Here is a 19858-nt window from a genome sequence, read left to right as displayed (position 1 = left end):
TATTGATATATCTCTGATGTATCTAACCCCTTAGTTGGTATTAACTATATGGCTTATTTCAAACATAGCTTTAAGAGCCCTCTGATGTGCATGTAAAGTGAACCAGAATAGTAAATTCAAATCTCTGGGCTTGTCTATTTTCACTAGGAATAAAAAGGAATTGTGTTCTATTTCATATGATCTTCTTACCTGAGCATACTGAATGCTTACTAGTCAATTCAAGAGTCCCTCTGTGATGTCATTAATAAAATGTTTAAGCTAGATTTTGGAAATAATCTATATTTCACTGGAATATTCTTTTTAAAACATTGATCTTTTAATTATTTTTCTTAGGATTGGTTATATGTATTATGACTTTCAGAATGAACTCCGATTTTGTCATTTTATTCCTGTGTATAAATAGTGTTTTTATTTTTCATTTGCTTCAGAGGAATAAGATAAATCAAAGGAGTGGTCACCCTTAATAATAGATAGAGTCCTCACTTTACAAATGAACACACAAAAGCAGCCCCTATTGTATTGAAATCCCAATTAGTTTCTTTTTCCTGAGCTCCATGGTGCTGATTATAGCATTTTGATTCTAGGCATGGTTCTTTCATTCCACTACAATATTGCCATGATCCCAAGCAACGACCTAGTTAGCAATGCATTAGTCAGGGTAAAATGATATAAAGTACGGGTTTTAGAACTAAGGGTGAGAATATTACCATCTGAGAAGGTGGTAGAAGAGAAGATCATGGTAGTTTATGACCATTTGGGATGTTCAATATAGTAAACATATCTGGCAAATATACACTTTAAAAAAACTTTTACTGATTTGTTATAATTTGTTATGGGAAGGAGGGGGGAGAGGGAGGAAGTGAGAGGGAGAGAGGGAGAGATTGAGATTGGATCAAAAAAAATGTAGCCACAATTTAATCACTGTTCATTATTCCCTATCTCCTAGACTGTCAACACTGGGATGAAGCTGAAGATGTTGTTTAATAGTGACATATACAATGAGAATTTTTTTTTTTCTGATACTTAGCGATAGCTGTGAGGATATTTCATTGGAATTCTCCCTTTCTTTAGCAAACACATATTTTTAAACTTTTAGTTGTTTTTATTATTGGCTTTATTTGTTACTTACATATCACTTCTGATTTTTCACATTAAAGACTAATCTATGAAATTTTAAGATTTTCCTTCATAGTAAGTAGACATGCCTCTTGATTTAACCAGTTTAAGGATAGCATTAGGCTGGTATTAGTGTGTGTGTGTTAGGATCAATAATAGATTTAAATTAAGTTCTTATATCAACATATAATAAGTAAGACCTTTTTAGAGCAAGAAAAATCTCTGTGATTTTTTGAGTATTGTTTTCTGTGAAAGTATGGATTGACGCTGGGAAGAATCCTCTAGATAGCATAGTTAACAGATACTTGTGAAAGCAGTGATACATAACCAGCATGTAATCCAGTAGAATATAAGGCCCTTAATGGTGAAAAATGTGTCCTGTTCACTTCTGTTTTTCCAGTGAGTAATAGCCACGTGGTAAATATTTATTGAAAGTAACCAAAGAAAATATAGTTGAATAGACTAAGGATTTATAATTTTAAACTTATGCTTTCTGATATGTAATTTTGCTTAAAAACTTTTTATCTAATTAGAATAAAATTTTAAGAAAGGAAACAAGTATCAAAAGATAGATATATGTACCATAAATGGATTTCATTTCTTTCCTAGGCAAAATAGCATATAACTGGCAGCATATTGTTAATTGGCTTTGCTGACAATGACACATTTTGCTTCACATTGTTTTTATACATTATTTGTATTCAACTAGACATGCTTATTTTCAGAAAATTTGAATTTTATTATATAGTATAAATTAGAAAATATATAATTCTTTTAAAGTCATTTTTGTGAAAAATGTTTTTCTCCATACAAGGTGAGAGGATCAGTTGACATTCACAGTGGTATAAACTTTAGAGTTCTATTTTTTATAGGTAAAGTTTGCTATTGCATCTGTATAGTATCACCAAATTGTAAGTTATATACTTTGAGTACTTGGACTAGTGCTTAATTTTATGTGAGGCTTAGAAGGTAACATACGGAGTATGAAATGCATTCTTGTAATTGAAGCAAGTGTCTTTTTGCTCTCACTTGCAATTTAGATTAAATTTTAAGCAAGTAAATAGGATCATGATTTGCTTTGAGCATCTGTATTTATTCGGCTGTAACAAAAATACTTCATTTCAGTGTTCACTGTTAGGTGACTATTCAGAGTGCTTATTTGCTACAATTTCTCTAAGAAAAACGTAGCTTGAAATGCATTTTAAGCTCTATGCTATGTTTGTTATAGTTCTTCAGGCAGATAGGTTTAAAAGAAACATACAAGATACCTGAGCAAGTTTTTGCTGACCTATGCAATACCTGCCTCCTAATAGGTCATATTTCAGCGCCTATATTTTTGATAAATGGCCTGGCTCTAAAAAGCTCTGTCCGTGGTGCTGAAACATCTCATGATGTATGAGCATGTCTTACTGATAAATTCTAATGTCAGCCTCTGTGTGATAGTGATTCATCAGGTTGTAAAATTTGTGTTTGGGAAATACACTGAATTAGCAAGTTTCCTATTTTGGGTGTGTTAAAATTAACACAGTTTGTCCTTTTGTTTTAAAGAGTTCATAACAATTACCTTCCAGATTGTCAAAAACAGCAGGATTTAATTAGAAACTGTCAAGGCTACCATAAAAGCAAATGTCTATATCAACAAATAAATTGATATGACTACAGTGCTGGAAATGTTTACAGGCCAGTGACATGCTGATAACATGCAGCACGCTATTGTAAGAAAAGTTAAACACTTGATTATGAACAGGCATAGCAGCAATTAACATGGAAGCCTTGTAGCTTTGTAGAGATAAGTGATTTGCCTATAAAAAGTACGGCTTATTATCTTAGATGGGTTTTTTTTTTATTGTTTCATGATTTTTTTGTACACAAATACATTTATTTTGCAGGACTGTACGTTTTTGTTTGGAAATATGACTTAAAACCCTAAAAGATTTTGGGTTATTTTCTCCAAGTGAGATCTTTATATTTCCTATTTTAGACTCTTTAAATAATTAGTAATGTTTTTTGGCACTTCATTGATTCTCATTTTTTAAGCTGTGTTTTTTAGGTGTCTTAAATATAGTCATAGAGAACTACACTTAATCTTTTTCTTTTGCTCTATTTTTTTAAAAGATTTATTTATTTATTTGAGAGAAAAAGAGATAGGGATAGAGAGAGAAAGAGGGAGGGAGAATGTGTGTGTGGTGGGGAGGGGCAGAGGGAGAGAGAAACTTAAGCAGACTCTGCACTGACTTTGGAGCCGATGTGGGGCTTGATCTCACGACCCTGAGATCATGACCTGAGCTGAAACCAAGAATCAGATGCTCAATCGATTGTGCCACCCAGATGCCCCTCTTTTACTCTAAATTAGTCTTAGAAGCTTTTTCTTGTATTACCAAAACTTTCCTCTCAAATTTTTATTAAATTTTGGGATTATCTAAATTATGTCATTTTTATATGGGGGTGAACCAAATAAAAGCGATAATTTTATAAAATTGAACCTGATAAACTTATTCTACTAGTAATCCACTATGTTTAAAGTAAAATTTTAAAATCCTGATCTTGGAAAATCCTAGTCTTCTAAAATTCTAAAATTCATTGTTATCCTGAGGAAAAGAACCATTCAATCTGATCAGAGCAGACTTCAAATCACCAACTAGGTTAGTTGCTATACAAGTATATAAACCTCCCTCTTTTGGGTTCATGTGAAACATGTTTGGTTGTTAGATTTGCAACACAGAAAATTATTAGATTATTTGCTTATTACTGCAGTGAAGCACATTAAGTGTTCAGAATCACAGAGATTTGAAAATTAGACCTAAATCATAAATCCTACCAAAAATTGGCAATGTTTTCTGCAAAGCAAGCAGCTTACATTTGAGCTACTACTAATTATTAAAATAAAACCTTCAGTTCCTCAGATACTGGGTTTACATGTACTTACCAATTAAATCTACTCTAAAACCTTCTTGTTAAGAAGATATTTAAGTGAATACATGATGTCCTTGAGGATTTGTTTCTGTCAATAAAGGGTTAAATAGAGTGTTGTTATTGCCTTTCAATACTGATAAAGTGCTCTAAATTCATTTTTGTGCATTATAAAAATGTAATTACAGAACCCAATAAAAGTGCCTTAGCATTCCAAATTTCATTATAGAAAAACACTTTTAAAAAATGTCATTTAAATGATACCTGGTCAGATGACATTTCCCAGAAATTATTCTTTATTTAGAAACAAAAACAAGACAAAAGCAATTGATTTTAATCCAAAATGTATTTTTTTCTTATAAAAGAGGCCCACATACTCACTGTGTCTACTCTACAGAATTTGTCCATTTTATTACACCACGTGTCAATTCAAGTTACCTAGTCACTGCAAAAACTCGTGGCTAATATGTGTAATACAACACAGGAGGAGGTATTGCTCAGTTCAACTACTCTTATATACTTAAAAAAAATACAGAAATGTTTTTGTCCACTTTAACTGTAGTCCAGACATAAAAGTTACATGAAAGTTCTAGAAAATGGAATTATTTTATTTGGTTGCCACAGTACCCTTTGAAGCCAGTTAATTAAAATGCTGAACTTGTACATATTTCCCTTGGTCAGGAGCAGCATTGGTGAAGCTTAAACTTCTTTCTAGAAAGCAACATTTCTCTGTTTTTTTTTTTTTTTAATTTTTCAAGCACAACTGCAGTCTTAAGCTTTTCTTTGAAGTAGGTTTAGTTAGTTGTTTTTAGGACGTATTTGTTGGCACACCTATAACAGTTGCTTTCACTTCCAATGCTGTACTTTTTTCTTTGCCTGTTTCCCAGAGGTTGATTAGAGGAGGATAAAGCTCACTGAACGTGAAGGTTGGTTTCTGTAAGTAATTCCTCATATAGCCATGTCCACCATCACAGTTCATGTCTTGAGAGAGGCAACTAAAAAGACATACCACACCAATAATCCCCAGAAAGCCTCCAAGGCAGGCCATAAAGGTTGTGGTGTTACTCTTTTCATATTCCTTTCGATCAGGGTCCAAACCTTTTGTGGTGACATTTACACATTGTTTTCTGGTTTTTTGATAGATGGTGGGGATATCAATACAAATTTTGTACTCAGTTGATGGGTTCAGATGAGTAAGATTATATACCTTGACATCAGATGGTATTCGAGCACTTTGGGCAGCATGGGAATTTTCAGTCTTGACAAAGGCTGTCCACTTAACACTGGATTTGAGAATTTTAGAACTTGCTTTCCAAGACACCAGAACTGAATTGGCCTGAACATCTTTTATTTTAATATTTAAGGATTCATTGTTATCCCGGGGAAAAGAACCATCCACTTTGATCATAACAGACTTCAAGTCTGCACCAACCAGGTTCGTTGCTATACAAGTATACAGACCCCCTTCTGTTGGGGTTATGTCGCTTATATCTAGTGTGCCTTCAGAATGGACGTAGAACTTGTCTTTCAGAGTATTAGGTAAGAGTTTTTGGCCAGAAGGTGTTATCCAGTAGATTTCAGGCTGTGGCTCTGCAGTAGCTCTACAATGCAAGGAAACATAGCTCCCAGCTTCCAAATCCAGATTAGAAGGGAAGCTCTCAGGAGCTATAAGAGGGAGACAGATTTCCATCATTTCCCTGAAATGCACCTGCCGAACATTTTGGCCTTGGAATTCAGGTGGGTCCACGCAAAATAGTGAGTCTGGCTCCATAAATCGAATGTTGGTTTTGTTCATATTAATCCAACGGATGACACAATCACACCTGATGGGATTGCTGTGTATGCTGATCTCCTTGAGGTTTGGCAGAGACTCAATTGTACCATGGTACAGGGCACTAAGGGCATTGCTGTTGAGCATGAGTGATTCCAGCTTGGGTAGTCTGAAAAATGCATTTGGGTGAATGTAAGACAACCGTGGGTTGTTTGTAGCTTCTATTTTTCTTAAATCTGGCAGGTTATCCACAGCAAGACCGTCGATGGAAATCAGCTCAGGCATATTATTTATTCCCAACTCTTTTAAGTGTAGCATATTGCTGAAATCACCCCTCCGTATTCTATTAATGGGATTTTTATTTAGATCCAAAAATTTGAGGTTTATAGCTTTTTGGAGAGCAACATGGGGCACTTTAATAAGCCTGTTGTCATAAAAAGAGATGCTTTCTAAGTTTTCAAGTCCAACCAAGGCATTATCTGGTATTTCCGTGAGGTTTATACCAGCTATAACCAGGCTGCGGAGATTGATAAGCGGCTTAAAGTTCATGTCTTTGATTCTGATGATTGGATTTTCCCCAATCATCAGAATCTCCAGATTGGGAAGAGCGTCAAACCACTTACTGTTGATCATCTGCAATCTATTTGAATTGAGATGAAGTCGAAGAAGATTATGTAGGCCAATAAAGGCTCCGGGTGAAATTGTAGAAAGCAAGTTGTGATTAATATAGAGTTCTTGTAAGTTGCTCAGTCCAGACAGACATTTTTCAGGCAGCTCAGTTAGTTTGTTTTCCTCTAAATACACAGAAAGAAGCTGAGGCATCTTTTTTACATTAATATTGGTGACTGAAGATAAATTGTTTTGCGATAAGTCCAGGCCGGTGAGGTTTACTGGAAAGTCTATGGAGTATTCAATTTTTGCAATATTGTTAGTCTGTAGGAGCAGAATCTGTGTGTCAGCAGGCAGTCTGGCTGGGAAATTTAAAAGACCTAAATCATTACAATCCACTGTAGATGCTTCCATATAAATGGATCTGGGTGTAAACCAAGGCCTGATTTCACATGTACATAATTGTGGGCAATCCGTTTTTTTATCTACAGCTTGTACTAGTGTAGTGATAGCGAGGCCAAGTAGCACATGAATTCGGAGTGGCATGTCCTTCATCTTAGCTTTCTTCTTCAGAAATTTAATGGGCCCTTAAGGATTCCACAGTCACTGCTAGGAAGTTCAGTAAGAGTTGATTGATAAGGAAAATAGTTGCATTTGTCAAATGATGAATGCCATAAAACTGCAGAGTTTTTCTTCATGGATATAAGTGCTGGTGCCACAATTGTCTTGTCCAGAAATGTCATGCATATTGGAAAAAAGATCACTATCTCCTTTATGATAGAATACTGATACACTTTTTGAAGATGGAGTATGTATAGATGGTCACAGGAAATTGAGCAATTCATTTATTTAAGAGTATAATATTCAAATCCCATGCTTGTTCAGTACTTGCAGGAATAGCAGCGTGATGCTGACTATAATACAGTGGAGCATAAAAGAAAGAAGAGAAGAAGAATTAGTCCAAAGGAAAAAAATACCATAATTAAATATCCGTTAACTAACTATGATTATCTTACATATAATATTGTTTAGAGTTTACAATTAATTCAATATGTTTTGATGACTCTGTCCTTGTTGTGACTCTCCTTGGCCCACACATTGGACAGGCTGAGAAACTGAATCTTTAGAAGACTGATGTTATATTAAACATAATGAATATGCTTCCAGAATTTTTCTGTTATTTCCAACCTTTACTTGTTTATACCTGGTCATTTTGTTTATTATATTTGTCATTCTCTTTGACAATTAGTCATAGGGAAAAAGAAGAAAAACCTTTCAATGATGATGGCTTGCTTTTCTCACTTAGAGGAGAAAAATTAAATGCTTATAAGTAAATAATACTGTTCAGTTAAAATCAAATGATTTAGCCTGTGGTTCCTCAGGTTCCCAGGAGACAACATTTAGAAACAAATTCATGTTCATGAAATGAACTAGAAGTAGTGGTATTTAGCTGGATTTCCCATTTTCATTCATGTTTCTTTCCATAGCCTCCTTTATATGAAGTGACTTGAAATTTCCAGTATTTGGAAGAGATTGTCTAACTTGCCATGGATGTGCCTGTATATTGTCAATCTTTACTGAAATTCAGATTAATGTTTGACTGTTTTATTTTTCCCTGAAAATAACTTAGATTCCATTAGTCACTAACAGTGAAAAAGTAACTTTATTACATCAGTAAAACAGGCACTTAAGTATTCCTTCTTTTAAATGGATACTGATGTCTTTATCACATAAAAATAAGCAATCCAAAATCAAGTTGCAGTTTTGATATGTGCTGTATTTTAAAATACCACACTACTTTTAGATATATACTCCGTCAGTTGGACTGCTGGTGAGCTCTTCCTGCAAATGTCCAGGACAGCTGGAGCCAGCCTGGACTCTTCATTCTGGGGCTTTTTGCCTCCCAGCAATAGTGGTCTGCTGAATGATCATTTTGTAAATACTGTTGACTCGTTCTAAGATAAGATGGGTGTTTCAAGGACAGGGATGAATATATTTGGAGAAGTAGTCTCTACAGAGACAGAGAAACATTTTTTTAAGCAAAAAAAAATTGTTTTTCAAATTCATAAAAAATTTACAGCTCAAAGTCACACCTAATTTTCCTCACATCCTTTAAGAGATGTGATTTTTTTTTTTTTTAAGGTTTTATTTTGAAGTAATCTCTGCACTCAACGTGGGGCTCAAACTCGTAAACCCAAGATCAGGAGTCACATGCTCTACTGACTGAGCCAGCCAGGTACCCTGAGACTGTAATTTTATCTAAAATCTGGATCATGAAGTTCAGATAACTACTAATTATCTTGAATTAAGAGTGTTTTCTTTTTTCATTACTTCATCTGTTTGCTGATCTAAAATTGCACTTTTTAATTAAAATTTTTTATTTTTAATTCATGTATAGTTGACATACAATATTATATTCATTTTAGGCATGCAACAATAGTGATTCAACAGTTATATACATAACAAAATGCTCACCATGATAAGTGTAGTTATCATCTGTTGCCATACTCGGTTATTACAGTATTATTGACTATATTCCTTATGCTGTACTTTTCGTCTCTATGACTTACTGATTTTATAACTGGAAGTTCATACCTCTTAATTCCTTTCACTTATTTCACCCATGTCCCCACTCCGCTCTCCTCCGGCAACCACCAGTGTATTCTCTGTACCTATGAGTCTATTTGTGTTTTTTTGTTGTTCATTTGTTCTGCTTTTTGGATTCCACATATAAGTGAAATCATATGGTATCTGTCTTTCTCTGTGTGACTTACTTCACTTAGCACAATACCTTCTAGGTCTATCCATGTTGTTTGCAAATGGCAAGATTCCATGATTTTTTTATGGCTGAGTCCTTTTTTGTTGTTGTTTTATTTTAAACTGGACCTTCTGGCTATCATTCCTAATCTCTTTTAAGTAGACTCTGAGTCCCTTGAGGAGAGAATCTAATACAGTTCCTTCTTCACTGAAGATCCCCGATAAATCCTTGGCCCATAGGACCCTCCACAATCTGCAGTCTCTCTTCTCTTTCTGTATGTTTGTCCTCATCTTCTGCCACTCTGCCTGCAGCCTTCCCTCTGTCAGCAGAGCTCTGGGTACCTCATCTTCTCTCTGCCTGGAATTCCTGGTTCTTTGTTGTGAGTTAGCTCCTACTGTTTTGTCAAACCTCAGTTCAAGCATCACCTCTCCGTGAAGCCTTCTGTATAAGCCCTTCCCTCCCGCTCTACCTGACTGCCCTCCACAGTGATCCCATGGCCCTAGCACACACCTCCGTCAGAATATTTACTTGATTCTCTGCCTCACCAGCTATTCATCTCCTTGAGATCCTGAGGCCTGCCTGCCTTTCCATTCCCAGCTCCTGGGCATGGTAATTAGAATGTAGTAGATTCTGCAGAAATGTTTTGAATAAAAGGATAAGTGAATTATATTAATAAATGTATATGTTCATCTTCTCTACATATAATTTAAGCAAGTCAATCTGTTTAATTTACTGATTTCAATATTCAGCTGCTTTAACTTGCATAAATCTATTACACAGAATGCATGTTGCCTATATGACTAAAATGCAAAGACTAAATTTGAGTATAATCCAAAGGAACATTAGACTTTAAAGAAGAGTCAATCTAATATTATGTCTGCAGTTTATTCCTTAATTTATTCAGTCAACATTTAATGAGTACCTTCTGTGTTCCAGTTACTGGGTTAATAGCGAGAGGATAAAAAAGACCTGGACATGTTCTCTTCCCTCCTTAAGTTTTTAGTTTGGAGGGAAAAGCACAAGTAAACAGATGGTTACAATTCACGGTACAGCTGATATGGGACCACACGGGAAGGATACCTGAATACAACTAAAATAGAAATCTACTTTCTCTTTCTTCCCAAAGTGAACAAACAGCCTAAGGTACAAGGTACAAAATATATTTCTGCATGTTCCCATAAATCAGTCAGCTGAGAACTAAGAAAGCATAACTTCTGCCAATTAATCAGTTAAATCAACTTCCTCCAGTCGGGCAAAGAGAGGCCTATATCCTTATGTTAACCAGAGGATTAGAAATATTTAAGATGAAACCTTCTTTTGGGGGACATTAACCTAATAATACCACTTTTCAGTTTGAAATTATTCTTCTCTTTTCTTAAATTTATATCTTTGTTTAATTAGAAACTCTTCTCTGACCTCATTTCATTATTTATATAGCCATATGCCAGGAACAACCACATTTGAACTAGATTTATTCTGGAAGCTTTTGAAAATAAGGAGAGTTGTGATAGTAGTGAGCAAGTTCAAATTTTATTTCTCCAGATCTGTAGGAATAAATTGTCAGTATGAGAAGCACAATGGAAGATGTGGAAATTTTGCCTTTCTTCATTGTAATATTGATTTTTTCCCTCATGTCTTTGGAAATGATTATGATGCTTTCACTAATGGACTCTTTGGCATAGATTGTTTGCAATATAGTAAGGCAGTAATAATATCTTATATCTTAGTGCTTTATGGTTTTCAAAGCCTTTTCTTATTCATTGTTTATTTTATGTTAATAATGACCTTGTGGGGTTGGCTGGAAGGTAACTTTAATCCCCCCCTTTTTTTTTTATGTTAGGGTATTTGAGACCCATCAGCTAATAAATGAGGTGTCACACAGCTAATAAATGAGGGGTGACAGTAGAACCCAGGTTTTGTCTTTGGGTTTAGCATCTCTTTCTAGTAATCCACACTGCATGCATATGTAGAGATGAGATGAAATAATTTTAACAAAAGGGTATTTCTCAGCAGAGCTGTCATTACCTTGGTCTTTGGCTTTTCAAGTTTGGAAAATTAATTTTATCAATCTACTAATAAGTGACTAGTGTGTGGTTCACACTAACCAAACTCACAAGGGACGAAACCAAAATGCCAGTACATTACAATGAGAAATATGACTGTCAGGAGAATACAAATCCCTGAATCTGCTGGTCAATCAATGCTGTTGCTTCATTAAAAAAAAAAAAATGTAGTTTGAAATACAAATTATGTATTTGCAATTTGCTTGTGAACATAGAATCAGAAGATAAGTCAGATAAGCGTTCTTAATTACCATAGTCATCAGAAATGATAATTTGACATAACTGTTTTAGTAAAAATTGTATTATCACAGGAACCAGACCTCTTGAGTCTCATGGCCCTAGGCACAATTTTAGCCCCCAAGTCCCTGTGCTTGGAGACTTTTCCTGGATTCATTCTTGGTCACGTCTCATCTGTGTCTTAATCATTTCTTTATATTTCTTTTTTCCCCTTACTGAATATAAAATTTATCAGACATTAGATTATTACTAGACATTAGATTATTAGATTATCCTCTTATCAGACATGAGATTATTCAATTATTATTCCCTCCCTAGATTATGAGATTATATTATTAGGGTCTGTGTTCAATTTACTTTTGATTTGATTATGTTAGCACATTTGATTGGTTGTTTGGTACCCTGCCCAGTACCTCCAGCGTAGGGGTCATTAAACAAATATGTGCAAAATAATAACTCACCAATGTGTCTTTCTATAATTTGTATTGGACGATAGCATATGGAATAGTGATGAAAATGACTTTTTTTTTCTTCCTAAGTAACTACCAATAAGCAACACAGCTGGAACAGAATAAAGAGAAACAAATACACCCCCAGATTCTTACAGATTTTTTTTCTTATTGTCTGATGGTTAAAAAGTAGAAATATCACAGTTGTACTACAAAGCATTCACTAGCAAAACAGAAAACGGTTCGCTTTATAGGCAACGATTTAAAAACATGGCTGTTCTTTAAAGCCACATTTTAGCTTTACTGCTGAGAAAATGGTTTCTGCTGTTGTCCATTTTGGGATTTGAGCTAAATAATTATAATGGTGGTATTGATTTTAGGAGAGATTTTCACTTGTTTTTATATGTATCTGTATAAAAATTTTTAAAAATATTAAGCTAATTATATCCCTTAAAAATAAATTGACCAATTTAATCCTATTTTCATTTTTTGTGAATTTTAATACCGTGGACCTCTCACTTTTATCCTACCTCTCCCCCATCTTTCCCTCTCCCACTTTTCCTTTTTGAATGCATTGAAAAAAATAATAAACTTTTAAAAAAATATTTTCAAGCTTAGAAAACTTGCATCTCATAATTATTGGTATACTTCCATAATTTCCCATGCTCCATCAATATGCTGGGAAATTTTTTTCTTCTAAAATAAGAGTAGGAAAATTGTATTTCAAAAAAATCAGTATTTCAATTTGAGTTTTGAAAGTTTTAGGACCATTGCTTGCTCTGGAGCCTAGCATAGGGACTGGAACATAAGTCTTCAATAAATATTATATTATGAATGGGTGGATGTAAAGTAGATAACATGTAGGCAAAGTATCCTACTTTTCTTCCTTAAAATATAGTAAATAATTGGGGCACCTGGGTGGCTCAGTTGGTTAAGTGTCTGCCTCCAGCTCAGGTCATGATCCCGGGGTCCTGGGATCGAGTCCTGCATCGGTCTCCTTGCTCAGGGGGGAGTCTGCTTCTCCCTCTCCTTCTGCTCCTCCCCACTGCACATGCTTTCTCTCTCTCAAATAAATAAAAAACCTTTAAAAAATATAGTAAATAAGCCATATAAACTATTGTTACTAACAGTGTATATTGTTACTAACATAGTATACATTATCATTAACTGATTCCCCTTTTTTTGGCTGAACATTCATATATATGGTCCTATTCTTAGGAGCTAAGAAACAACTCATAATTAACAATTTGCTTTTCAATTGTTTTTTTTTTTTTAATGCGAAATATTTTAGAAGGCCTTTTTTGTACCTTCTTTTAGTTTTAAACGCAACTGAACCTTTATTATATATTAAAGCAAAATAATTGAATATTATAAAAGTTCAGAAGATATTGTTAATGACACGTCACCAGGAATGAAAACTGACATCTCAGAGAAATGTATTATGTAAAGCTTCTTTTAAATGACTTGAACGAATGGGTCCTACAAGTTCAACGTCAGCCCTCATTAGAACTTATCATTTATCTACTCTTTCATTTATTCTTTCATTTGTCTTTCCCTAAATATTTGCTGAGGGCCTAATGCATCAGTCACTGTGCTTTCATTTGTAATCTCAGAAGATTTGTGAAAACTTTAAAAATTAAAGATTATTTTTCATCGACAGAATATAATTTAATAGTTAAGGCTTTTGTGTGGGGGAGTGGCTCAGAAGATCTTTTTAAAAAAGTTTTAAAAGCATTTTAAGATGTGGAATTTTTGTTCAACCCAGTCCTTTGTGCTTTTTGAATTTTTTTTCACAGTATCTTCCACTTTTCTCATTGGCTTCCCCAGGTAGATTTTGCCTGATGGAGAGTCAAAGTCCTAAAACATTTTATGTTTCAAATTATACATACAATATATGTATACATACAATGTATGTACAATATACAATATATGTATAATTATACTCTGGTCAGCAGCATGAAACTTGACAGTTTAGGATATTGAGAGAAAGAAATTTTAAGACTTCTCAAATCTTACAATATTTTTAATGCCTGTGGATACTCATTATAACTTGATATTTCTTGAATCTAAAAATAGAAATTGTTTCTAGACATAATTATGTGTGGAAACTTTTAGGGCAAAAGCTTCCTTTTCCTTGGTCAAAAGGTTCTTTTTTCCTTAGCTTCATCTGTTTTTCATCACTTAAGAAACGTTATTGAACAACTACCTTTTGGCAGGCACTGTTGTCGATGCTGGAGAGTCAGCAATAAGTCAGATGCAGTATCTACGCACCAAGTTCGCAGTTATCGAAGGTGTGGATAGCAAAGGATGCCATACAACAGATTTGACACAATATAAGTATATGCACTTCTCTGTGGATGTACCAAGGAGGAGATGCTTAGTTCTGGCCATCTCACAGAAGCAGCCTGGCAAGTTCTGTGTTCTGTCATGATGCTGATTGAAAAAATCAACTGTGAAGTATACTTTGGAAACGTGGGGGGAAGAAGATTTAAAATCCACTATCTTTCAGATGAATTTATACAATGCTAAAGCTTAAGAACAAAGTGTGCCTTCTTCCCTGTACCTCATTATCTGTATTATAAAGACTACAGAGTCCGAAGAAGAGAAACATTTGGATATTTAAGTTCAAAAATTGGTGAAGATAGGAAGTTGCCATGGCTACATTAAAGCCCAATTTTTCCTTTTCTTCTATAGCAAATTGCTAGCTAAGTTCATTTGTGTAAGGAACTTAAATTCTATTTTCCCATTATCTGACTTTATATTCCTTTGTTGTAAGACTCAATCTTTCTTCAATTCTAATTGAAGGTTCCATATCCCAAAAGTGTTGAATTACACTAAATGCATTCCTGTAAAAGGGTATTCGTTTTTCCTTGAGAAATATTTATTTTCCAGTTTTTCAAAACTAATTAATTGTTTGAATTTGTAGGTCAACTTACAGAAAGTAGATAATGCTAACTAGAATAGTTTAATGAATATTATCTTATAGTATTTATCTGTTAAAAAAATAGAGAGGAAGAAAATTTGCTTTGTGATATGAAATATGGGTCAGGTTTACTAGATGATTTTATAATTGTGGACAGGACATCTTACTTTCCTGTACCTCAAGTTATGGATCATTAAAATTTAGAAATTGGTTATATGATAGTTAAGGTTCCTTCCCATTCTAAAAGGTGTATACTTCTCTGTGAACATGAAAGGTTTTTAAAAAGATGTCTAAAAGAGTAGTTGTGGGTAAACTGACTTAATTCAACTTAAACCTTTGTATATAACTGATTGCAAGTTTACATTCAGTACTGTAGGCCTATGTCATTAACGCATTAGGGTCAGTGAACTTTAGTCATGAGGTTTTTTTAAACACTGTCTGGTTAATTACCTGGAGTTATTCCTATTTCATTTCGTGTTTATATCTACACAGTAATAAATGAAGAAGAGAGTTACTTTAGTCATCAAATTAAGGCATGCTAACCACTGGGTAAGTAAATCGCCTGGATTAGGTCCCTTGATTGAAAAATGTGTTGTCAGTAACTATTAATATTGACATATATACAATAAACCATTATGATTATTTGCTAAATTGAAAGCTAGGGTTTTTTTTTTTTAAAGATTATTTATTTGAGAGTGAGAAAGAGAGAGAGTGAGAAAGAGAGCAAGCACAAGCCAGGGGAGGGGAAGTGGGAGAGGGAGAAGCAGACTCCCTGCTGAGCAGGGAGCCCCATGTGGGGCTTGATGCAGAGCTCGATCCCAGGACCCCGGGATCATGATCTGAGCCAGAGGCAGATGCTTAAGCAACTGAGCCATCCAGGTGCCCAGAAAGATAGGGCTTTTTGATACTATTGAAGTTTCAGCCACCTGGATATATTTGGTATCCTATAAAATCAGCATATTTTTGGTGTTGTAAATTCCTAGGTGGAAATGGGTATAGAGATCCATTGGTTCTCAACCTCATTTCGATTGTGAAACCCTTTGTTCACATAAAGTCTTACTTGTATTTACATTAAGTCAAACATTGGAAAGAAGATCTATTCTGGTTAGCACAGGAGGTAGGGTGGTGTTGGAGAGTGTGAGAAGGCAGACATCTGGAAAGCTCTAGATGCTACCCAGGTTGGCTTTCCTGCCCATAGCATCTGATCCTGAAAGGGCTCCAAAGACCTCACTTTCTGAACCATCCAACCTCTCTTAGAAATAAAGTAGCGGAGGCCCTCAGAGGTGAAATGACTCATGCAAAGGTGGCTTATTCTAAAGGACTATTGAAAATTTGGAGAGACTTTAGGCATTCTTTCTAGTGCAAATTCCTCCACCATCATCTCAGTCTATAGGCCTGCCACAGGTAGGTCTATTTCCCTTGGCTCTGACCGAATCCAAGTTGGCTTCTCTCCTTGCAAGGTGGGAAGAATCCCCAGGTGTGGTGGGATAGCACTCAGCCTTCGTGGTCAATATTAGCCACCTAAGGGATAGCGCAGGAAAAAAGGAAATGCTCAGGAAGAGGGTGGGTATAGTAGTAGCAGTTAATAGTAATACATCAATGCCACACATGTCCCGTGTGCCGCTGGTCTCACATCTTACATGCATTCTCACAGGTAATCATCAGGTCCACTCTTTTTGTAGACGCCATTATCATCCTTACTTTATATATAAGGCCAAAAAGGTTAAATGACTTGCCAGTTCACTCTCCCACAGAGGTACATTCAGATCCTTTTGTTTTGCCTCTGAAGCCCAGTCTTAACCTTTAACCTTGTTAAATTAAACAAGAAGGCAGTTAGACTGAAGTGGCCCTAAGGCCAGAGGTCCACGTAAGCAAACCAAAATCTAAGCCGGCCAGTGCCTCACGGTTACACAATTGAAACCAACCAGAAACAGCCAAGTCGGCTTTAAACTAGAGTCAATCAATAATTCTGTCTTTGCTCCCACACTTTCTCCATCAAAGTCTCTCTCCAAGTGCCTGTCGGTGGAGGCACTTCCAATAATATTCTTCAGTTTATCTTTTAATATTAGCAAACTCTACTTTCTCTCAAATGTTTATTAACATAGCACCCATCATCTTACTGTCTGTTCAGGAAGGTGTTTCCTCCCACTGGATGGGTACACTGGTTTTTGTTATCTGTTTCTCCTCTGATTAAAAAAAAAAAAAGTTTTATGCAAATGAAATTTCAAAAGCAGCCCAGTGGGAGCTAGAAAAAGAAAACCCATCTTCTGGGTCTAGTTTTGCTGTGCCAGTCAGATACACCATATTGTTCTCTTAGTTCTGTGCAAAATGTGGGGTTCGAATGAAATTTTCACTATTGTTTCCAAATTGATTGTTAATGTTCTGTGAAATCCCATAGAGATTTCCTATATAGTTGCCATTATACAGAAGTCTTTTAATTAGAGCAAAATTAGTTTTGTTATTGTACAGAATTTATCTACTGAAATATAATGGATACCCATACAGTTAATGGATACTATCATTGAGACTGATTTCCTTAGATTCTGGCATTTTCAGATTCTCACATCAGATATTTTGAGATTCTCAAACTGGCTTAGACTCTCTCCTATTCTTACGATGGAATAGCTATAGGTACAAAGAAAAAAAAGAAGAGGGTAGATTTGATATTATTTTGTGTCCCTGTCATGTTTAAGACCTTGTATTTGAACACAGAGAACCTTCCTGCAGATCTTAAGTCATGTACTATTTCCATCCCTTATGAAATTAAGCTCAGGATGAATTTCTCTTAGAGAAACCAAGAGTAACTTAAATAGCACAATTCTTTTTTTCTCCCAAATCTTAAAATATGCTGTTAGGCAGATTTTGAGGGAGTCTTGGATTTTTTATCTTTTTTTCTTCTGCTGTTTTCAGATTTGAGGCTTGTGCTATGTGGGGAGATCCATAGGAATAAAGTAAAACAGGGTCAGGATAGTTTTCTTTAAAAAAATAATTCCAAATGTGGCACCCCCAAAACATGAGATTTGTGGAAGCTAGTTATAGCATAGCAACAACCGAGAAGGATAATTTTCAGTGCAGAAATTCCTCCTTTATAATTTTCTTTTAGAAAGTGGGGAATGAAGTCTGAGTCTCAGAAGTGTTTCATATTGGTGTAGTGATTTCTGTATACTCACAAATTACCAGCTTGTCGTGATACTGTCATTTCTCATTATGAAAAGAATTCTGATTTGTATTTATTTTTAATTATAGTTTTTGCTCAACCGAGCGCATCATTAATAGCATTATATGTGAAGTTGATATTTGTACATGATTAGCAAAACAAATGATATTTCTAAGCCAGAACTCATCTCTTTATGCTTGTAGTCTATGAGAATCACTTCATGTATTGAGGAACACTATGGTAAAGTATAACAGTACTTAATTCAATATTGTGTGAGAGCCAGTGGATTTGGGTTGCCTGATTTGCTTTTTTATCTTCTTTTTTATATTCCCTTGTTATTTAGCATTTGTTTAGCCCAGAGTGTAGGCATTTTTGGGGAAAAGCACTCACTTATGCATTATCCTTAACATTCACTCATCTTAGACTTTAGTATAATCATCTTATTTTCCAATCTGGGAAACAGACTAATGGAAAGCTTGCTTCAGGTTATAATTGAACTATATAGATCTCTATTTGGGTGATTGACAGTACTTTGGCTGCAGCATACTGAAAGCATGCAGACCCAAGAATTGAGAGAAGACCTTGTGACCTGTAGTAACTTCATTTCTAAAGTAAGATGCCCCTTAAGTGCTATTATTACATAATTTTTGTATTACTCTTAAATAAATAGGCTCAAAGCTCTTCCAGTATTTTGCCTGGTGCAAAAATAATCTTATTGACAGATAAATTTACATAGAGATTTCATGATATTTTCAGGTTTTCATCGTGTTTGTTTACATTTTACATGTGTGTCAACCTATGGTGTACATAAAGGGTGAGAATTTTACTAGGATCAGAAGTAGTCTATGAAAGGATTCTTAGGAAATTTACAAATCCATGGAGAATTTGGAGATTTTTTTATTTGTATCTCAAAAACAATTTATGTATTTATATGGGAAAAATAATTATTCTCTTGGCAAAATGTGTGCATGCACGTACATGTCTATATGAAGATCCCTTTAGTTCTGTTCAGAAAATCTTCAATGTGATTGATTAAACTCTTGTACTAAAGTTTCCCATTTTGTTCCAATTTTTATTCCTATTGGTAGATATTTAGGGTAATTAATTTTGTTAGGCATGAATTTGTATTTAAAAATTTCACATGGGTGAAGAGGAAAACTCTTCCTACATAAGCTTTCCTTTTTTCCTTGATACTTTTGATTTCAAAAAGCTCATTCTTATTAGTCAGTTCCAGTTTATTTGGGAAGGTAGTGCAGTGGGATGATTTGTATATGATGCCATCCTTTTATCTTCAGAGGCATTTCCGGCTACATTTGAAGATAATTTCCCTAGCAATCTCCTGATTGAATGACAAGAAATACTCACAGTATTGCCTTATAGTACAATGGTTTGGAAATGCATGTCTCATGGAGACCTGCTATCAATTATCCTACATTTCAGATGAAAGTGTTTGGGGTAATTATGCAGATAATTCAAGCAATTTTTAAATCATTTTCTTCTTCATTGGAAGACAGCCAAATACCCTAACCCTAAGTCTTTGAGGTCTCCATTCTTTGAGTCACCTGAAGACTGTCCATCTCCCCGGTGTAGTTAAAAGAAAATAAGTAAACAATGATTCCAGCTCGAGCTGATTCTATGGACCCAAGTACAAGCATGCTGCCTTGTGTTTCTGATCTTACAAGCATTGCTCTCCCTAGGTCTTACACATGAGAGCACATGATGGGCATATATGTGCCCCTCCCACCTCTCCAAAAAAACAAGAAAAATAGTTTGTTCTATACTGTTGCTGCAAGTAAATGCTTTTATACCAATCTCAGGAAGGATGGCTTTTTAAGCAGAGATATGTTAAAAAAGGATGGTAGCAA

At 34.9% G+C, this 19858-nt stretch overlaps 2 protein-coding genes across 4 annotated transcripts in view; one reads left to right on the top strand and one right to left on the bottom strand.

The window, feature by feature from the left end:
* IMMP2L (inner mitochondrial membrane peptidase subunit 2) overlaps positions 1–19858 on the top strand; it is an 861167-nt gene that overhangs the window by 407343 nt on the left and 433966 nt on the right. The window lies entirely within an intron of this gene.
* LRRN3 (leucine rich repeat neuronal 3) overlaps positions 4751–19858 on the bottom strand; it is a 34728-nt gene continuing 19620 nt past the window's right edge. Inside the window, exon 2 of the mRNA XM_036106389.2 lies at positions 4751–7320. Coding sequence (XP_035962282.1) covers positions 4835–6961 — 2127 coding nt within the window. The 5' untranslated portion in view covers positions 6962–7320 and the 3' untranslated portion in view covers positions 4751–4834. The remainder of the gene's footprint in view (positions 7321–19858) is intronic.

Source organism: Halichoerus grypus, chromosome 12 (assembly GCF_964656455.1).
Source record: "Halichoerus grypus chromosome 12, mHalGry1.hap1.1, whole genome shotgun sequence".
Taxonomy (NCBI): Eukaryota; Metazoa; Chordata; class Mammalia; order Carnivora; family Phocidae; genus Halichoerus; species Halichoerus grypus.
The sequence above is the reverse complement of the archived record's forward strand: the minus strand, read 5'-3'. Positions and strand labels throughout refer to the sequence as shown.